At 36.7% G+C, this 22,116-nt stretch overlaps 1 protein-coding gene across 1 annotated transcript in view; it reads right to left on the bottom strand.

The window, feature by feature from the left end:
* Positions 1-20,341, bottom strand: part of NFATC3 (nuclear factor of activated T-cells, cytoplasmic, calcineurin-dependent 3) — a 54,693-nt gene extending 34,352 nt beyond the window's left edge. The window contains exons 1-3 of the mRNA XM_010004437.1: positions 20,311-20,341; positions 18,156-19,287; positions 8,005-8,167 (exon numbers count right to left, since the gene is read on the bottom strand). Coding sequence (XP_010002739.1) covers positions 8,005-8,167; positions 18,156-19,287; positions 20,311-20,341 — 1,326 coding nt within the window. The remainder of the gene's footprint in view (positions 1-8,004; positions 8,168-18,155; positions 19,288-20,310) is intronic.
* Positions 20,342-22,116: the final 1,775 nt, after the last annotated feature.

Below are 22,116 nucleotides of genomic sequence, written 5' to 3'. Positions count from 1 at the left end.
TTTAATCTTTTATGTGCCTTTCCCTTGCTTGCCACTTGAAGATGAGGATTCTATCAGCACTTTAGTGCTTCTTCTTCTTTGCACAATTAACTGCTTTTGGCATTACTGCATTGGTAAAGTAGGCTGATTAGAAAGAAAGCTTTTACATACAAATAGGCTTCCATAAAAATAGGGCATAGTCTTGAAATACAAGCCATGTCAGGGGAAAAATCAGTGATAAATTCACTGAACAAAAGACTATTAACATCTCTAGCTTCAACAAATGCACCAGTATCCATATGAAAATCCTCAGCTCCAACATGAAGAACAGAGAAGGAAATAAACAGCTGTGTAAAGAACCGCAAGCACTTACTAAGCATTTACTTCAGATGGAGATTTCCTCGGCTTCTCAATACCTTGATATGAAAAGCATGTTGTAACTAGTTATATCCTCCTTGATAGTCTCATAGCAGCTGGATGCATTTCAGTGACTTCTCTATTCCTTGGAACAACCCCCAAAGTTACAAGGTAAGGAGGGCAGAAGAGGAGACCAAAGGCCCCAGTACATGGAGTTGAAAGGAAAGATAAAGATGTTTTCTTGAATTGGGTATGGAAAGGCTGTATGACTAAAGATATGGCACAAGTCACCATGAAATCTATGCATCCATAAAGGAAAAGAACTTCACTGATTTTTACTCCACTTCTAGACTTCACAGAAGTAAAAAAATGCATTCTTTAAAAAAGTTCCAATTAAAGAAAAACAACAATCACCTGCCTTTAAAGTGTTTTTTTCTCCAGACAACACAGATAAGCTTGGAATAGCTTGGAAAAGAATGTCAAAGACACACTGGTGCACAGCTCTGAAGAACCAAATCTTTTTCAGATATCCCTCAAATTCACAAGAATTTTACTTTCAAGTGCTGTGTAGCTACTTTCCTAAAGAGCTATAAATACTGCTGGTTTAAGAGCTAAAAGGCTATTCTGCCAAGCTGAACAGCACACCTACTAACTATGGCCTGGGAATAAAAGCAAGGGATGAAAAAGACCCAAAGTCATGAAGATGAACAAAATTTGAAACCAAAGACACACAATGGCTAATACCAGTGGTACAACTTAGCAATTTATCAACAGTTGCATTTTGAAAAGCATGAAACAAACCATACATAAACGCCCAAGAAATGAGAGTTCAAGGAAATTTGAAAGTCAGACTGACCACAGTCATGGCTTGTGGTCTTGCAGAGATCCAGTGAGCACTGACCTCTAATCTTCAATGGACTGTTTAAAAGAAACTGGAGAAATGAATGGAAGAAAACTCCATCCAGATTTATTAGGCAATAATACAGTGACTGGCACATGGAAGTTTTAAAAAAATAAATTCATTCTGATTCAGCAAAGATTATAATGTTACAAAAAATGAAATGTCTGATTTTAAAATTAAATATGTTAAACAAAGACAACATCTACTTTCTCTTCCTGAACTGCACTACTATTTTCTTTCACTTGATGCACCTTTCTATCAACTGAGAAGGAAAAGCATGCACATCAAAAAAAGCATCCTCCTTCCTCTTTTGCTAAATAAACTTATCCAGTAGACTGACTTTAAAATAGTACAGACCTTTGAAATTCTGAAAAAATAGTGAGACATAAAAGGAACAAACCTTAATAAACTATTAGGTAGTCAAACAACTCCAATTTTAAAAACTGTTTAAAGGTCATCACAAAGACAAAAGGGTCCTGCAAAGGGCTAAAGCTAACAACTGCAAATATCAGTGCATTATTGGGCAGGATACCGTACATTTACACGACAAACAAAACATACCTGAAGGTTTAAGGGCTTGGATTTCAGTTTCTGAAATCTCACATTCTTATTAAACACTCACTCACTGCTTGTAAACAGGAAGTTTTAAAAATACTAATCCCAGGCGTATTTTGAAGTGAGCCTTACCCCAGTCCATGCTACCCGCAAGAGGAGATCAAGTCAAAGCTAAATAGTGTGAAACCAAAAGTACAATTTCACACAGTGAAGAACTGCCAGTGTCATCCACCTAGGCATCACAGGCCACTATCCATCAGCAGTGTTTCTAACACTGCTGAAAATAATGTGCTGTTCCTGAAATACCAACTGCCACTGTCAAATTATGCCACTGACAGTTTTTGGACAAGCATTTCCAGGATAGAAAGAAGTTTTTCCCACATAACCTATAGAAAAAACCCATAAACTGGTTTTACTTTTGAAAAAAATTACTACTTTTCCACACTTTAGTTAACATATGATAAAAAATGGCACACTGGATAACAGTCAGCTTTTTTTGGTATGTTTTTTACATTAACTACTGCATTGCATAGATTAGACTCCCATTCAAAGATCAGTGTTTTTCCTGTAACAGCCCACTACATGATTTACACAAGGTGGGACTTAGCTTCTGCCTTCTAGATTTATTTTCAGGTTGTTGTCACCAAACAACAGTAGGCACTTGGAGCTGGGATACAACCTAGTGACATACAAAATAGTGAAGAATTTAAGACAAAAATAAAAACAGGTAAGTGAAAGGCAGTACGAATGGGATGGGTAACAAAACACAGAAAAAGCACGGTTTTCATTGGACTTAGGGAACACAAAGAACTCTGATGTTATACCTGTTATTCGAGTAGTTCATGAATTGGCCACACAGAACAACTGAGTGACAGCCACAGAATTACAGGCCAGGAAACACACTCATTTAGACAATTCTTCGTTAATTTATTTCGTTGCATCATCTCTTGACATTGCACAGTTAGATTCTCTCTTATAGGTTATAGTTTCTTCCAAAAGAACTCAGAAGGAGTTTGACAGGCTTTTTGAGGACACATTCCTTTTTCAGAATTTTCAAAGTAGTTAAAAATTAGTTTACTTTAGCTCAATTAGTTTACTTTTTTTTCCACTGCAGCTCTTCAGTCCTCACTTCAAACTCTGCAATCACTTTAAACAGAGCTGACATTCAGCCTCTCTTTCACAGAGCTCCATTAGACCTCACACAGGAGGTTAGTTTGCTTCTCAGTGACTAGAAGAATGAAGCCATTTAAATAAACTAGGTTTTATTTAACATTTCTTTATTTTTTTGATCTTTCAGCTTTCTTTAGCTTTAATACTCCCGAGTTGTCCATATGGATTACACAATGCTTCCACTTCTCTGCTACTACATAATCAACTACAGCAAGAATCCTGCTTACAAGCAAGAGGAATTGCATTATTCTATCCATAAACCCTTCATAATATGGCAAAAATACACTTCTGGTGCAGGCAACTTCTCAATAGCTACTGCTACCTCAAATTTGTTTTGTATGCTATAGAGTCTGCTATAGATAACTTTAGAATAAACTATCCATTTCATAGGTCACATCCAGAACCGATTCCCACTGTGGTAAATGGCCAGAGGACAGACAGCACTGCTCTATATGCAAGAAGGAGTAACAAGCAGCTGTGAGCTCAACAGTCCCTCAGCACATCACACTGTATGGCTACATCACATAGATCACCTTCACCAGTGACCCAGCAAAAGAGAAAAACAGAACATTTCTTATGGAATTTACTACCAAAATATGTAATTTAAAATACTTAAGAAAACTCAGAAAATTGTGGAAGCCGACATGAATAACAGGAACACAATATACAAACCAAGTTTGTTTTAAAAGGAAAAAAGTAATTTTAGATCAGAAAGCTAAAGTACAACAGTAAAAAAACACAAACCAAAGCAATTATCCCTGACAGATCCTGATTACATGCCCAGCATCTCTAAAAGGCTTATATGGTTTTAACCCATAAGCATTATCCAAGTGAAGCCTCATGAAGAACCCTAACCAATTCGCCTAACAGTAGAGAACCCATTGGAGCAAATTGTCAGTGTAAACATTATTTTATGATGTACAGTTTGACCTATGGAAAGGGTGGAAAATTCAAGCAACGATGATCACTTACTTAGAGTCAGACGCAAAGTAGCAGCTATTAGGTTAAAAGGCTTTGTAGATGGGTACAGTCATTACTCTAACATATTGAATTAGACATGTAAAGGCGGACAGAGGCTATGTCTTCTGAAAATGCAACACAAAATTTCCACATAATTTGGACAATTAAAGTTCAACATGCCACTCTTCTCCTTTTTAACCATTCTGCCAAGTTATTGATTCCTCCTCTGTGGAAATTATCAGCATTATCTTGCAATTCTTGACCAAGGTAAAAGAAATTGTTCCAGATTACATGGATTAGCTGGAACATCATCCCAAGAGAGCAGATTAAAATGTCAAGTATCTGCTATTTAGAACATTTTGCATTAAAAAAAGCTGAAAACAACCTAATTTCATTACGTACTTTGGTTCCTTAAAGTCAATGGACTTTGAAAGCAAAGCATGATGCTCCACTCATTTTATTTGCTCACATTTGGAAATAAGCTGATTAAATGTACTCACAACAGATGATGCCAAATTTGTCAGAAGCTTAGTTTCCTAGCAACAGATATGGTACAGTATTAGTAATAGATTAATGACATACACTAATAGATTAATGTCTTGAAGATATGTACTATCTTAAAATCTTTAAGTCATACATGAACTACACATACAGAACCACAGAGGTTTCACGGTTTGGAAGTTAAATACTCTGCTTCCTATAAAATAGTGTTCAAGAGCAAAACAAATTGTGTAGCAAGCAAAAGGTCACAGGCCTTCAGGCACCCAAAGACAATAATCATTGTGGGTCCCTTCCAACTGATTTTATTCTATTCACCCACATCCTTTCTTGTCTCTGACACTGGTTAACATACAGTTAATTCATACAAGAAAATACTGAGCACTTTACTGCAAGTATGGCAGTGACTGATATAAACCTAAGAGCACCAAAAAGAAAAGTCAGAAACAAATAGACATGCCTATTGCAAACTGGATTTGCATAATTAGCTGCCAGAAGGACTACAAAAGATTTCACATTGGTATTTAAATGAAGTGATTTTCATCTGCTTACAGCTATTTATGTACCTTCCACCACACTTGGCCCTTAGCACACTGTTTTTTTCCCAGCAGTGAGTAAAAAGTTAATACAAATCAATATTTTGTTTCATAACAAATTCCTCTCTCCCATCAAGCACAACAATTAACTTCTAATCCAGTTGGAAGAGACCAAATCACAAAATAGAATATTGATCTGCATTTGTATTCATTTTAATTTAGAGAGGCCTAGTACAATCCATGTGTTTAATCATGACACTATCAGACACATAAATACTAATCCACATTCTTGAAACTGCTTTCTTGTCATAGCAAGGTATTTCACAATTCTAATGCAAATAAAAAGCCTTTAAAACCACTGCTATAAATCACAGGGATTACAGATCTGTCTTTTCTAACTGAATCTCCTACTGCAGCTTAGAAGCATCTAGTACTGTAAGCAAAACAAAGCCTACATGCATTTGTCAAATCTTATAAACATCAGCAAAACAAGTTCCTTTAATGCAAATATTAGTGCAAGGCACAAGCACCCAGGGGAAAAACAGTAGTAAAACTGAATGCCATTCAGAAAAGCTCAGAAGAGATATATTTTGTCAGCTAAAATCTCCCAAGTTCCTGTCCTCTTTAAGTATGTTAAATTTCAGTTAAATTTCTTGTCATGGGAAAGTTACAACTACTTTTTCTCCAGCAACTAAAGAAACACAATGCTCCACATGAAGAGATGTGCCTGGCCAGCTTTCAGACTCCAGCCTCGTCCAAGCATCCTCAGTTTTCTCTGGTTTGTGGCATACACTTCCCTGATAAGCACTTGGCCCTTGCTTCTGCTATGTTAAGAAATCTAGTGGGTCTGACAGTAAGGGAAGGCTGGAGTTGGTTAGGCCATGGAATTGTGAGAAGGAAAATATTGAGCAACTTTGTAGGGAACATGAAAGTTGGATGGAGAGCTCAGTTCAAGAATGAAAATGGAAGGATAAGGAAAGACATTCAAGAAAGAAGCCAGGATGCACATTACCAGCACTTTTTTTTTGAGGGAAAGAAAAGATAGAAAGTCTTAAGAGGAAAAAAGGAGAAATGACAAAGTTCAAGCTAAGCTATCAGAGAAGAAACAGAGTTAGATAAATAGCCCAAAGAATATTACTAAAAGTCAGGTTGAGAGAAGAAATTAATCACGTGAAGAGCTTGGAGGGAGAATATTGCTTAGGCAAGTAAAAAGGAGTAGACAGTCCAAGACAAAATTCTACTGGTACATCTTAACTGGTGTAGGTATAACATGAGACCTGTTCCAATTACAAAGCATGTCAGGATTTACTTGCCAGAGAGAAGGAACAATTTGTAAGGAGAAAAAGTGATAGTGTATTTAACTACAGTATGAATAGGAAAAAAATAATGGGGACTAACTTTGCATCTGGTCTCAAACTGTAATGAGTTACTTCCAACTACTGGATTAGGATAAAAATATCAACCACATTTTTAAGGTAAAACCTGCTATATTCAAAGACTAAGGACTGAAACCCTGACTGCCGCATTGCTGGAAAGGAACAGGAAATATCCTGAATTTAGGAGAAAAGACAAAACCTGCTGTAACCTTACTGTAAGTAGGTCACTATTTTTTCCTATTTGTCTTAAGATTTTGTCATTACTGTTCAATTTGACTCATAAATGAAAGATTAACTTTTATCTTAACCTGGCTTGGGACTGAGATAAAGACCATTAAGCAAGGTCGAGGTGAATAAATGAAGAGACACTGCTTTCACCCAAGGGGATGTGGCAAACTGATAAATCAAGGCATCCTGAGAAGTCCCACAGTTCCTCTGCACTACCTTCCCCATGTCTAGTGAATGGAAGCATGGGTTCCCTTTCAAGCTGCCTGAGCCAGCTGGCACCATGGATATTAAAGGAGGTATCAGTGAGTACTCCTAAGTAACCCAGAATTTTTCCCAGCATAGAGCAAGACATCTGTGTATGCACACCTGTCCTCTGAGAGTCAGAGAGGAGCACATCACAGCTCCTGCACAGAGTCAAACCCACAGTAACAAGCCTCACATCCTTCACTTTGAAGAGAGTATGATGGCAAAGATTGCTTATGAAAGCCAAGCCTAATTTATCAGGACCTGACATTTAATTCTGAGCTCAACAATTATTGGCTGGTGTTGGCAAAATACTTAAATAATAATCTTTAGATGCCATTAGCATTTGGAATATTTAGCACTAGCAGAAGAGCCCAGCCAAAGCAGCTGTTAACAGCAGGTACCAGTTATCAAGAGCCAGTACATCACAACCCTCTGTTAGCCAGATAAGGCTACAGTATTTTCTCTAGTCCCAAAACTGATCTAAACTGTTCCAAGAGACAATAAGGCTTGTATGATTCCATTAAGACAAGAGAAACTATATATATAAAAAGTAGGTCTTACTTGCCCTCACAGATTACCAAATGTAATCAAAGTAGGTGATGCTTTACTTAGTAAGATAGCTCTCATTTAACTGTGAGTAATAATCTCTGGTTCATGCTACAGACAGAAGAGTCAAGTTCAATTTACTTCAAACATTTAAGTGACAGTTAAATGGAAAGTTAAGGATTTATGGATACCACTTCACAGAAATAACCTAATGAAAACAGGAACAAGAGACATTTATAGTATGCAGAAACACGATCAACACTAAAAGAAATAAAATTTTATTCAAATGAAGCAGTTCTTCAGTATAGCTCCAACTAATCTATTATCATTACTTCTCTTGCCTGCACCCATGCATACTCCTTCCTTCTCAAAGCCCATGTTGAATACGTTAAATAAAACACTATTGCACCATTAATCCATTCACAAGCATAGCACTGCATCCAGCAGAAAACCGTGACATGCACTGTCACCATAGCAAACTCTGAATTTTTAAACATCTAAAACTAACTTTGGTATTGAACAAGTTACATTTGAGTGAGAAAATCTTAAATAGGACTGTCAGCTTCACACGAGGTAACAAAGCACTACATTGTAAATACTAGTAATTGTAGTTTAAAAATTGTGTTCTATTCAAGAAAACCAGACTTCCTACCTTCACCACAGGGTGTCCTCCAGTAGATGCTTTTACTGCTCCTCTGCTTCCTTCTGTTTCATAGTGAGCTCTGTGATGAGTTTTGGGCTGGACTTCTATTTTCAGTTCACACTGCCCATAATGACTTGGTAAAGGCCAGTCAAGAGGTGGCAGTGAAGATGTGCTGCAATCAAGACAAGCACACTGTGGTTAAAAGAACTATGCCATTTGGCCACAGCACAAGCAAAAGTAAGATCACTATAAAATATAGACAATGATGTCACTCTCTTAACAAATGATGACAAAAGAAAAATACCTATTAGCATAAAACTGATACTTGAAAATCCTAAAAAGTTGCTAGCTCATTAAACTCTTCAATTAAGTAATTCTTTTGGGGTTGTGAGAGAGGAATTTCTTCATTCCAGTATCTGATTAAAGAAAGGCATGGTAGAATCCCCCTACCCCACATTAGCAGTGCTGTTCTATCATGCAGTTATATTAATTTTTTTATTCTAAAGTGTATGAACAAGCAAGTTCAAATGTTGTCTAGAGGGAACAGCTAAGTTCAATCTGCAAGTAATGAAGTTTTAACTCCCTGCATTATCATCTTCCAGCTTGTTGTTCTTGTTGGTTTATTTATTTATTTATTTTGAGTCACCATCCCCTGGATGTGTTTTAGTGTTGTTTGGATGTGGTGTTGGTGGATATGATTTAGAGGAGAACTTTGCAGAGTAGGGATGATGGTGGAACTCAGTGATCCCCAGGGGCTTTTCCAACCTGAATAGTTCCATGATTTTATGTTCTATGATTTTAAGATCGGTAAGCACTGCACTTTATTAACTATAATTAAAATGAACACTATATAATAATCCAAATTTTTAAAAGCTAGTAGTCCCATCGATTTCCTTACTGCAACAGACATCAAAGAAACCTGAAGTACACACCTAGCTTATCCGCAGATTATATACACCCATACACAGAGCAGCAAAGTGTCTCCAGGGAAGGAGAACAAAATGCAGTAACAGAAGTAATACGGAAGGACCGCAAAGCGAAATAAGCCACATAGTATCACCAGTGTTTTCATACCTACCCTTTTTTACCTGCAGAGATTTACAGACTTAGGATTCCAATAAAATGAACAGTCAGATTCAAGTCAGTAATTACCTGGTAGAGCAAATTCATTTGTGAACATTTACAAGTGAATGTTTATAGCATTGTGAACAAGAACTTTTACAATAAAAATAAGCTGAGCTGCTATTAAAATAGTTTAGTACTACCTTACTCTGACCAACAAGGAAAGCAAATATGGACTTAAAGAGATGAACAAATACTGGTTTGTATCATCATCTGAGAAAGCTCAATTAAATTTCTTTCCACTTTACAGGAAATCAGGAAAAAACCCACCACCTATCCAAAGCCATGCAAATTTCCACAAACATGAATAGGCACAGGTCCAAGAAAGATGAATTTTACCTTCCGAAGAATTTAGCTAAGACCTATAAAACATATTCACAGTTGAGAAAGAAGATAATGTTTGGACTGAACAAGAGAGAAAAAAAACCTCTGTCTTTAGCAAGTATCTGGATGGGCTTGGGCTCAGTCTGCAGTACCATACATCTACCTTGTACTACAAAAGACACTGTCACTAGGCATGGAAAAGAGGGACAACAAAGGGCACCACTTGCTGGCCTCCTCCTGCAGGAGAACAACCTACAGGCCTTTTGACCTGCTGCTTCATGGAGTACCTCTTCTGTGCCCCTCAGGAGAAAGCTAACATAACAACAGCAGCCTTATCTCCTGAAACACCTTTCCAAGAGCCATGGGAGAAACAAAAGTATTTCCCTTTCTTCTTACTGAAAGGAAGAGATGTGAGCAATAAATCATTTCCACAAGCATTCAGTGCACAGCAAAGATTCTTTTTTCCCCAGTAAGGAGACCTAATGACTTGTCCTTCCACAGCAATAGTATTTGCTGGGTAGGAGAGAACTGGTGATGTCAGCAATAAAAGAGGAAACTGACAGGAACGCAGTATAAGCCCAATCCTTCCAGATACTTACCACAGGCCAAGATGTACTGCCTAAATGCTACTATTGGCTATCAACTAGACCTTGCCATTCACTTTTATAGCTACTGAAGGAGAAGAGGACTCAAGTCTTCAGTCTGAAAAAGGAAAGAAAATGTCAGGATTAGAAGATACTAAAAGGAGTTTAAAAAGAAATCTAGCATGCGAGAAATTTTTCTTTAGTATTTCTGGAAACCTTTTCCCCCTCCATATAACCAAATATTCTGTGTCAAAATAGCTGGCACACAGAGTGAATAGATATGGTCCCTAAGACAACTTAGGATAAGATGCACACTGCAGACAATATATCAATTTCTGGGCGGTATAACTGAAAGTTTAATTGTAAACTCAGTCAAGAAAGAAGTATTTGTTGCTTGTGACCACTCTCCCATACCTCTCAAAGAGGTTTACTCCTTCTGCAATTAACTAGCCAAAATGTGGTACAAGTTGTATCAAACTCCCATTATGTCCTCCAAAAATATTTGGAATACTAGTACAAACACAGAGACGGGAAAATAATGAAGCCTCAAAATTTTGTCATTCTTTGAAAACAAATAGGAAATATCAGCATGAGAGAGCAAGCAAACACACAACACATGGGCAAATGCCTAAAACATCAAAAAAATTGGAAAGCTTTCAGAACACAGTTTTCCAGTTAAATTACATAGCCTTTCAGGCTGTGCTGCATCAAATTGATGTTTTCTAGAAGTAGCAGTTGGATACCCAAACTGCTGTTTCCCTCTGAATATTTTTCTTGCTGTCTCCATCAACCTCCACTTCTTAGTAGCAGTGGAATCTTACTAAGTTTTAGGGTACACTGGCCATAAGTATTTTTGAGGATTTCTGCTTCCACATCACTTTTAACTTTTTTGAGACAAATGCTGTAGAGATACACACTAAACTTGATCAGTGATCTAACCTCATTTTAAAATGCAAAAGGTAAACTTTTAAATCCTATTAATTTACCTGAGCCTCAGCTATCTATAGAGCTTCTTCAAACAGAACTAGTGGGAGAGAGAGGCAGAATGGGAACTTCCTAACCAGCACTGTCACCTGCTGAAAGCCACATGGACTCACAAGCTTGGACACTAAATACATTTTTAAAACACCAGAATACAGTTCACAAACTCTTATTGGTTGGGTTGTTTGTTTGTTTTGGCTTGGGTTTTGTTGTTGTTGGTTTGTTTGTTTGTTTACACTATGTAGAAATCAATATAAAACCAGAAGAATCATGTCAGTGTTTGGGGGGCAAGAGGTAACAACTTTGCATATATTTGGAACACTTTTCAGTGTAAAGCAATGCTATTTTTGTACCAGATGTTCTACAGGGGAAAGTAAGTCTAAAGCTGCCAGCTCTACTGCATGTAAGGATCTGTTCTCAATCAAATATTGTTCAGTCTGCACTATTAGGTGAGGATCAGCGGTAGAACTGCTAGACTTCTAAATCACCAGTTATTTATCAACTTTTAACTGTGCCTTGAACTCCAATGATCTCTGACAGCTTGGGCCTCAGGCAAGTTCAAAATTTAGTGCTGCATTACTCTTCAAATACCTGTAACATGTTTAAGAATAAGAAGTTCAGCTGCCTTAGAAATTAACAAAAATTTGGTGTTACAAAAAGATTAATTTCTCCTCCAGCTTAGACACAGTACAATAGCATTTGCATGATTGATAAAGCCATCTAACTTTGAATTCAGAACCCAGAATCCAGATTAGCTGGTGACTGTGGACTTTTTCAAGTAATTTCAGGCCAAAATATTAAGAGAAATAAGAACATTCGTTATTTAACCCCTCCTCCCCTTTTCAGACTTGATGGGGGAAGAACACATTTGCAGACACTTCCCCGTGTTCCATTACAAAATTCTACCTGCTTCATTGCCAAATTACTGTTAACAATGGCTTGAGACCTAGTCTTTTACAGAAGTTTCCTAAATTTTTTTGTTTATATGAGCAAAAACCCTTACTAACCACACAATAACCTACTAGTAAAGCAACAAATCTTATGTCAGGAAACAGAATTAATGACAGTAATTCTAAAACTTTCATTAAATCAGATCTTAGCGCGTTCTTGAAACAGTACCAATCTGTAAACCTTCTTTCAGTAATACCAAGAGAGTTTTATAATCTGATTAATGCAAGCCTCCAAAAAGCTCATACTCCTATCACATCAAGATTAATGGCTTCAGAGAACAGCAGCTATTCAAGGAAACTAAGTCGTAAAGAAGCAATCCTTCAGTAACATCCTCAGCAGAAGCCACTGCATTTGAAATTATCACCAAAGTGATAATTTAATCAACATTAATTTAACAGATACTGTCTTCCTCTGCAACCATCATCTCTAAAACACAACTGACTCAGGTTGCACAAACTGATGGAGAAACATCTAATGTTCAACAAAAGGACAGTCAAATGTGTCCAGATGGGCTTCAGTATTCAGACCTGCAGAAGTAAGGGTCCAGCTCATGGGCTGACTAGACCTCTTGCACAGGAGGAAACCAACCCCAGAAACAAGTGGGCGTCTTGGCATTTAACTGTGACCCTGCAGCAGTACATGTGGGACAGAAGGAAGAGCAAAGGTTAAGAGAGCCACTAAAAACAATACAGTTACAATCTTAAAACAGTTACCTTCCATTTGTAGCACTCTTCCTGGGTAATTCATTGGACAAATAGCTGGGTCTCTGCACGGACAAACTCCTAAGGCTGGTACCTCAGCTGAAGCACATGTGCAATTAGCTCAGTTTTAATCTAATGCTCTTCTGGACTCCCCACTTAGAAAGTTTTTGAAAACAAGTGGAACTAATATAAGAACTCATTTTAGCCACTCTGTAAGAACATATTCCTGCCTCTTTGTATTCACTAATTCTAGAAATAACCTTTTAAAGATATCCACTAGGATCTCAAGATGCTTGTGAAAGTATTTCCTTTGTTGGTTGAGATTCACAGATCTCCTAGAGTGATTCTTTTATTATTACTTAGTGGCAGCAAAAATAACATTTTCCACTCACAGCTCCTTCCAACACATCAAAATCTGTCACTGTGGGAAAAAGCTAACTGACCATACAATAGATATTCCACAACTTTTCTTCATTCCAAGTTTTTGCAGATATTAACTAACAGCATATCCTTGACAAGTCAATGTTGCAACACAGCAAACCCCTGAGAATCTCGCATCATAAATCTGACGCAATACTATGGTTCTTTTCCAGAACATCTGTAGAGCCAAAATATTGTTGCTCTTTGCTACCTAGAACAAAGCAACATTCTCCCCAGTGGAGTAATTTTGGAGTAAGTAAGTTTGGTGTCATTCCAGTTGCGACAGTGGCCTATCAATAGCCTTTTAAAATACTGTTTACATTGAAAATATCACTGTTCTGCTACTAGCAGACCTGCAGTAACTATGCTTTCAGAGTACTGATACAATATACTGCCAAGTAAAATCTACACACTGTCATTTCAGAGCAAAGCAGAGAGCTGAATCACATGTACAGCACAAAGGTTGCATATCAAACACTACCTGAATTTCTCTGGATTCATTAATGGTGTGTAAACATTATAGCAATAGCCTAGCTTATTAAAAAAGAGGTTCAAAGTTCTCTTTCTCTTAAGTATGTCCTTATCTTCAAAGTCAGTGATTTGCAAATATTTTCACTTTAAAGTTTTGCCAATGTAGCATAGCTGGTGTTATTTCTATTTATCAAAATAAGATAACTACTTAGCAGACTAGGTTTGCCTACAGTCCACTCACACCCTAAGATATCTAAAATTAAGACTGAAGTCCCAATAGTTTTGTTAAAAATACATCATTCTGTTTCTCTCTACTCCCCAGACTTTGAAGAGAACGATCCATGCAGAAGAAACAACTTTTCCAAGTATTTGGCCATCTCCCATGATATTTGAACTATTATTTTTCTGAGAGAAAAAGCAACATTGTCAGCAATCCTCGTTTCCAGAGGTCACTGCCAGATAATTGCAGGTAAAATACTCTCAAGTTGCCACCAAGTATCCATCACTAGACTGATTTCTGAACTGTAAATTCATCTATCAAAGCCTGTCTGTTCATCACCACTGGAACAAAGAAACTACTCCCATCAGTTCTCGGTGCTCTAGACTACAGTTGTGACACAGAGTCTGAAGACAACAGTTTATATAGTGGGTTCTACATCACGACACCTACAGCTATATCTACAGTGGGTGTATAAGTCTCTTGAGAATTCCATGAAGGAAGACACAGAAAAAGCAACTAGGTTTTATCTCAAGATTTTTGGCCATTAATGAATATTGGCTGGTTATCTACCAGGCAAAAGCACCATCTGATCCCATCACATACTTCAGCAGTTAAAGAAACAAAAAATGAAATACTTTTTCAGGTTTACTACCCTACAAAGTTCCTGTTTGGTTGAGACACAAACTGAATTCTCAAGATCTACTTTACAGAATCTAAAACTTACTGTTCCACCAAACATTCATGTTTAAAGTAATGAGCTTAAAGCAAAAGAAAATGAAACAACAAACGCAGAAGCAACAATAACAGAACCCCAACCATTTTCACTTGTGTCATCATTGACCACTCTTGTAAAAGAAGTCCCACCAGGCCTGGCCATGGCTGTGATGGCTGTCAACTCCAGAACACTGTAACCACGGTTGTTAACATCACAAATGTTGCTGATCTCTTATAAACTGTACTTTTACTGACAAGTTCTCACCAAGAACATACTATATTCTCTAAGTTGCTCAGTATTGGTTTCTAGATCATCCCTCTACCCTTTTTATTCCCCTTGATTAAGTTTAAATAAAGCATTGCAAAACAGACTATTTTTTTTTTCCAACTTTCTGGAAATGTTACAACTGCAAACCTGTTTCAGGGGAGATGGATCAGACACAGAAGAGCTATATACACTAACAGTGAACATTAATTTCTCTAAAACAAGTGTATGGAGCACTGCAAAATACTATTTGTTACTCATCTTTCTAATACAGCAAATTAGTACTTGAGGAGGCTGATTAGAATCTAAACAATAACATTTTAATAAAAGGGATGAGTTTTGGAAAGCTTCCCAATATTACATGGCTTCATAAATATTTACTAAATAAGTCCTTGAAATTCTGAAATTTCTATTTAAGGATGTGCTTAAGGTAATTCACAGGAGCACAATAACACCTTTCAGATGTGCCTGAGTCTAAGCAAGCTAATAAAATTTAGATATTTGAATTTGAATACAGTCTAGGAAGAAACATTTTTTTCCTGGTATTCTTCCTAGACTATTTATAACCTATACTAACATGGGCTATCTAAATAAGAAAGTGGAATTTGAAGTGTCTGTTTCCCTTCCAACAGCCAGTATTTGGGAAAGGAGTGAAAGAAAAAGAAGAATCCAATTAATAAAAGAATATGAAATGACTTGATGCAAAAGCCTAAAAATGGGTATTTCAAAAAGATTTACTGAAAGAAATTGACTTTTTTTTTCTGTGAGTAAAACGCAAGCTCTAACAGCAGACGTGCAAGAAAAAGTCATTAAACTAGCATCTTCATTAAATGTTGGGGTAGTGAGCAAATGAGGGGACAGATCTACTATCATTACATTAACATCCAAAAAAGAAAGGGATTTTCCAAGTGGAGGGGAGTAAAACATGAGACACAAATAAAGTGATTTCTTATCCATCATCCTGAAGGAATGCTGAAGGGTGGAAAAAAGGAGGATGTTAACAGTAATGATAGTAATAATGTAATAAATAAAATTTTCAAATAACTTAATTGCTGAATATTCTTTAAATTGCCAATTCAATCTGCCATGGAAAGAGCGCTCATCTGCCTAGGCACTTGGTTAATGGCATCATCAACAGGTATTTCATGATTCCTAGATAGAGAAGACACTACCTAGTTTCTAGACTTTTTGCACTGGTCTGTCCACTGTTACTTGTCTACACTTACCTTTAATGAGGACACAGAAATTTGACTTAGCACACATAACACACATTTTTTCATATGCTACGCATTTTTGGTAGCACATGTTTACAACTTATTAGTTTTATTTAGTGGACTTGTGAAGAGGTGTAGTCTTTATAGCCTTCTGCCTGCTTGCCCATTTTATATTTAGAGAAGTCCTCCAGTGCCAGCTTCTAAAAAAATTCTAATATTACAAAATATCTTCCATTTGTTTTAAAGATCTTTCATTGTACCCTAGAAGCATTGGTTTATATTTTGCCCATTTGTGTACATATCTTCAGTACTCTATAGCAAAAAGCTACAGATTAATTTTCTCTATTAGCTCTCTGCCTAAAACGTTCGTGGAAAGGGTCAGCTACAGCAATCTTTAAAAGATGGCAGAATGTTTTTATGTTCCACAAGATGGACACTTCTGCAAATATTCACATATCCAACCAGAATGAGAACAGGTATTCTAAAATATTTTTCAACAGCCTTGATCATCCAATAATTTATCAGGAAATAATACATCAAAACATTAAAATTATTCAAGACAAGCATGTTGCCATGCAAACCAGCCATCCACTTTTCAACCATTTCTGCTTTTGAGAGGGGTACCCCCCCCGAAAATATTTCTTCATTAAGTCTCGCTTATTAGTCAATAGTTAATTCTAGTTTTCTGCTAACAATTTAAAACTCTAAGAGTCAAGGAAAAAAAAGCCTACCACAGGGCATCTCTGACATTTGGTCAGAAACATACATTTCTTTATTTTTTTTAATTTTGGGGCAGGAAGTGGTAGGAGGGAGGAATATGTTAAAACCATTGATATTTTCTAAGCCATTATTTCGAAAAACTAAAAATACTGTGTGAAAACAAGTGCTTTGCAAAGATGACCTTGCAATGAGAAGAACACTGTATTTTGTCATTAGCTTTTAGAACTTAAATTTTTTTTTCCAAATAAAGTTTGTGTGTATGTGTCTATATGTATGTGTATATATATATACACACACACATATGGAGAATCCTACTCTGTCTTACCCCCACACACACCCCTTTACCCCCATTCTAAGGATGGGTAATTGTTTCATCCACCACATCCTTGAAGAGCAAATCCTAAGCACTGCCTGTGGAGAGAATTCTACTATTTTAAATCAAAGTTATTTTAAAATTAATACAGACTAACATGGAAGCACTGACCTCTAATGTGCTTTTATACGGATAAATGTGCTTTACAGATATTAATATAACGTCCTTTTTAAACAATATTTCCACACAAATAACACCCGCAGCTTCTTCTTCCCAGTACCTCCCTACCTCTTACTTTTTAAAACCTAGTTAAGCAAGGAAAAGGTTCAGGAATCAAATGGATGATTCATGCTGCATAATTACAGTATCTGTCCATCCAGCAGCAAAGCTGCTTAAGGAGTGCTCATTTCTACTCCACCCACTGCATTGTACTGGCAAAGTGATTCCAGAAGCTATGTGGTTGGAATGATCACAGAACTATTCCATGTAAAAAGTAACAGAATGGGAAGGAGGGTGACTTTTTCCCCTCAACCAAACTAGTTCCCTCTTCTGAGCCTCTAAAAATCATCCAGCTAGCACAGGACGGGACTACAAAAGGAAAACAGTTAGTTAACTCAGCACCACAATGGTGGAAATACCCTTGGAACTAAAGCCCAGAAATCATTCTTTCTGGATCATTTTCAGAATGGCACACATACTTTTTTTTTTCTTTATTCTATTTCTAGAATGCTATCAGTCCAAAGACACAAGTAAAAACAAAAGCAAATAAGCTTCCCAGCTTGTGGTCTTGTAGTTTCATTAAATCATAGAAGTCAGGTTTCTTTATTTGTATTAAAATGTTAACTGCTCAGATTAAATGGAACTGCAAAGTGAGCACAAGATCTGAAGACATCAGCTGGGCTCTGTGCATGGATGCAAGCAAACTTCACTTAAATAAAACTAATTCTATGTTGCAATGCATCTACGGCATTTTTAAATGAAGAAAATTACAGGTATTTGGTGTCTCAGCTTTTTTTTATCTCAGTTATATAATTGGTCTGCCTACAAGAAGTTTTCTTTAAGAAGTCTTAATGCATGACTGAAATACAAGCACATTTGTATGTCTATTGAAGATGCATAGAAAGGGGAAAACAGGAGAGAAGGACTTTCTGATCACTTACCGAAATATAGGAGTATGACCAGGCTTTGGTTTGTTCCAAGTAAAGTGCGAAGGAACAGAAAGAAATTGGTCTCCAGGCAAATCTTTTTTCAAGTTGTGCTGAGATCCAGAGCCATCATCAACTGCAGTTTCAAGGGATGATGATAAGTTACCCTGTTCTTCAGGACAGATATCTATTTTTCCAGATACAGTGGCAGTCTGATCCTCTGAGGTCTTTCTTGTTTTTAGAGGAATATCAGTCTCTGTACAACACTGAAATGGTGAAAGGCCAGAATTAAGGCCTTGTACATTATGAATTGAAGTGTTTAGCCACGTGTCTTCTGTTATGCTTCCTCTGGGTGAATGACCAGGTGATGGAGTTGGAGAATGGTGAGGAGATAGAGAACCTGCATAGCAAATCTCAGCACTGGAGTGTCGTCGTTTCCCACATGGGGATGTAGGTCTTGATGAGGGCCTTGATGTTGGTCGAGGGCTTAGCCAATTTTCATCAGTAATACTATTTCTTGGAGAATGACAGGGAGACTGTCTAGGTGACAAGGCATGCCCAAACCCATAAGGCTGCTGCCAAGTTTCATCACTGGGACCTCGTGGAGAACCACCAGGAGATGCCAAAGGAGAGCCAAGGGTAAATCGAGCAGCTGCTTCATTTAGCTCTGAGTCTACATCATCATAAACATGGGAAATGGATTCGCATGAAGAAGCATCGGAAAACCAGCTCCTGGACGAAATGCTGCTGGCAGGGCTTGGACTAAGGGATGATTCCCTATATGATGGCTCAAGAGGAAGATAGAGATGGTCCCGTGAAGGCCTTTCCATATACTCATTTTCTGTGCCATTTGTGTGCAATTCATCTTCGTTGGCTTCAATCCCTTGGTGACAGTTAGGTGAAATAGATGTAATTTGAATACTAGGGCACTCAAAGGGTTTGGGTCCACCTAGTGGACTATATTTGGATTCTGGTACCTCACAAGTTCCTTCATAGTTCTTGTGACTCTGAAGTCTTGTAGGTGGTGACAGAGGAGAGGAGTGAGACTGCAATCCATGGCGAGGAATACAAATTGGCTGATTTACAGAGGATGGTGGTTGGTCTACATTAAAGATGTATATGGATGCACAGTCATCTGACTCAAGATCTGAAAACAAAATACGAAAAAAAAGAGGAACACAGTGAGAATAAAGTATTTGGAAAATACCATAAAAAAAAAATCCTTTGTCTCCCGGGTATGGGCAGTTTTCAACATCCTAGGCACTTCCCATTATGCTAGCCACACTAAAGCTAATTCTTAGTTTTCCCCCAACTATAATTACAACTAAATATGACTACAGCACAGTTTTCAGTCATGAATCTTGTTTCCAATCAGGTTCCACAATTTATATACATCTTCAGAGGTAAAATATACAATACACACAGGAAATGGGCTTAAAATCTTGCAAGGACCTAAGCTGGACCACTCAAAACTTTAGCTTTCATAACCACATTCCATTCATAATTAAACATTTTCAATAATAATCCATAATATTTTTAACACTAATGTGATTATTATACTTTCTGCAAGCCTACTAGTCAATAGTTAAAAGCACTGGAATATCACATATATAATGTTTATCTACTTTAACACTAGAAAGCACCTTACAGTGACTCAAACTTCAATGCAGATTATGAACAACTTAAAAAAAAAAAATATCAAAAGAGGACTAACAAAGAATATTGTTAAAGATATTATGAAGAATCTTATTTCAAAGATCTTTCTTGATTGCTTAGAAAACTCTCAAGTTCCCATCCAACAGAAAGGCATTTTTCAAGTGCAGTCTCACAAAGTTTTTGAGCACAAATTGTTCAGCATAAAAAGGCAAAATAAAATATTCTCAGATCACACAAAAAATTAGCCAAAATACAGGAAATATTCCAAAGAAAGACAAGTAATTGAGAAGGAGTGCAGGTCCAGTTAACAAAATGATCAGCTTTGTGTCACCAAAAAGAAACAAATTTGCCCCACTTCTCAATACTAAATTAACTGCCAGTATGAGACATTTGTCTGAAATGAGTAGAAAAAGCAGCTTTATTCTTATTTTGCAGCCACTGTGTTTCCACTCTGGTTTCTTTCCCTTTGAAAAACAGAGGCCTTCCCCTCTCTAATTATAGAAAGTATGTATACAAGAGACCTCAGGTAGTTCACTAGTTATCATCGTCTAGCGGATGAAATTAAATTTACTTGGACCGTCCCCACTAGACACTGAAACTAGTTTCAAAATCTGTTAACAGTATTGTCTCCACAACCTGAGTAATTTGTTTTGATGTTTAATCACTTTAAGAGCTTTTGACCTATCACTAACATTTAACATCATCATTAAAATTATACAGTTTCCAGTGATTTGTGTATTTTTAAAATCTGTTTTTATCAGTGGCAGGGGATTACTATGCAGAAGCATAAATGTTTCTGCAAACTAAAATGCTCCTATGTCAAATGTGATGATGAGGCACCACATTAATACAATTATTTTCCATAAATCCAGACTGAATAACATTATTTGCATCTCTGGGTATTAGCACTGTTTGTTTTTTAAATTGGTTTTATTCTAGGTATCAGTAGAATATTAATTCTTGTTCTAAAAGAAAACTTGTCTCTCTCATAATCAGATAAAATATCCAGACAGGAAGCCATGTATTTTAGGCCTTTCCATGATGAAAAAAACATTAGTATGTCAATGAAGTAATTCTATTATCAGTTTCACTAACAGCAATCACCTTAAAATTATCTAAAACAGAAACAAAACAAAACAGCATCTCCTCAGAGACAAGCAAGTATTTTCAAATGGATATCAAGGATACTGTTGCCAAGGAACAGACTATGTTCATTAACTACTATTATATGTGTTAGGAGCAAAAAAAAATTGTACAGGTTAATTTCTAAATATGCATACACTGAAAGGATACCTAGGAAGGACTATTTTGTACATTGCACAAATAGTTAACACAAGCTCACTATGTTGAACACTATCAAAATTGCATTTTCCTATCCTTTCACTAGGATAACAAGCATTTTTTAAAACTTAATTTGGGGATTTTTTTGCTGTTTCCCATCACAAAACATGAAATGCAGACAATAGTTAGTTGCATGTTTCCCATATTTATCAGTATATTAATGTGCAAGATCACAAATGTCCTTGTTTCCTGATTCATTATTAGTATTAGAAGCATAGATCAAGGGAGAAAAAAGGAAACCAAAGAAAAGCAATTACTCAGTTACTCAAAACTTAGATATAGAAGTTACAGGTACAGACATTTTGTAATAAGAACAATGTTACAGAAAAACACTTTCAAGTCTCCAAGTCCTGTGTGTAACCATTTACTGTCATTAATGGCTTTAGAAACAAAGCAGCACATTGTTTATGCTAAAACTCACCATTGCTAAGAGCCCTATTTCTCTTGCAGCAATAATAAAGAAATCTTAAAATATTTTAAGACAATTTGTCTACTTTCAATGTCACTGTGATTTATAAAAAACAGATGTACATTGAAAACTTAAGTTTCATGGAGGTGAAAAGATGAGACTAGCACAGAATTATCAACACCAGCTGGAAAGAACTGGGGAAGAGAGGCAAGGGAGTACTTTTCTGACTCAGGCTTCTTTGGTCCCTCTCCACAACAAATAACTTCTAATGAGTTTGGCACCTTTCTCTCCCATTACCCCTCCCCAGCAGCACACATACACACATAGAAAAACAGGAAGCTAGAAACCTAAAGTAAGAACTATGCACCTAATGAATACCAAATCCCAAAAGCACGGTTAAGGCTGTGGAAACAATGTATTTTGAAATCTAAATCACCCAACCCATTTTCAGACACAACCAAAAAACAGGTGGGTTTCTTTTAGTTTGTACATACCAACTGTCCCCCTTAAATAACAGGTTAATTGATCATACAAAGGACAACAACAAATCACATCATTAATTCTACTAGA

Source organism: Chaetura pelagica, unplaced genomic scaffold (genome assembly GCF_000747805.2).
Source record: "Chaetura pelagica isolate M959 unplaced genomic scaffold, ChaPel_1.0 scaffold449, whole genome shotgun sequence".
NCBI lineage: Eukaryota > Metazoa > Chordata > Aves > Apodiformes > Apodidae > Chaetura > Chaetura pelagica.
This window is presented reverse-complemented; position numbering and strand designations above follow the sequence as displayed.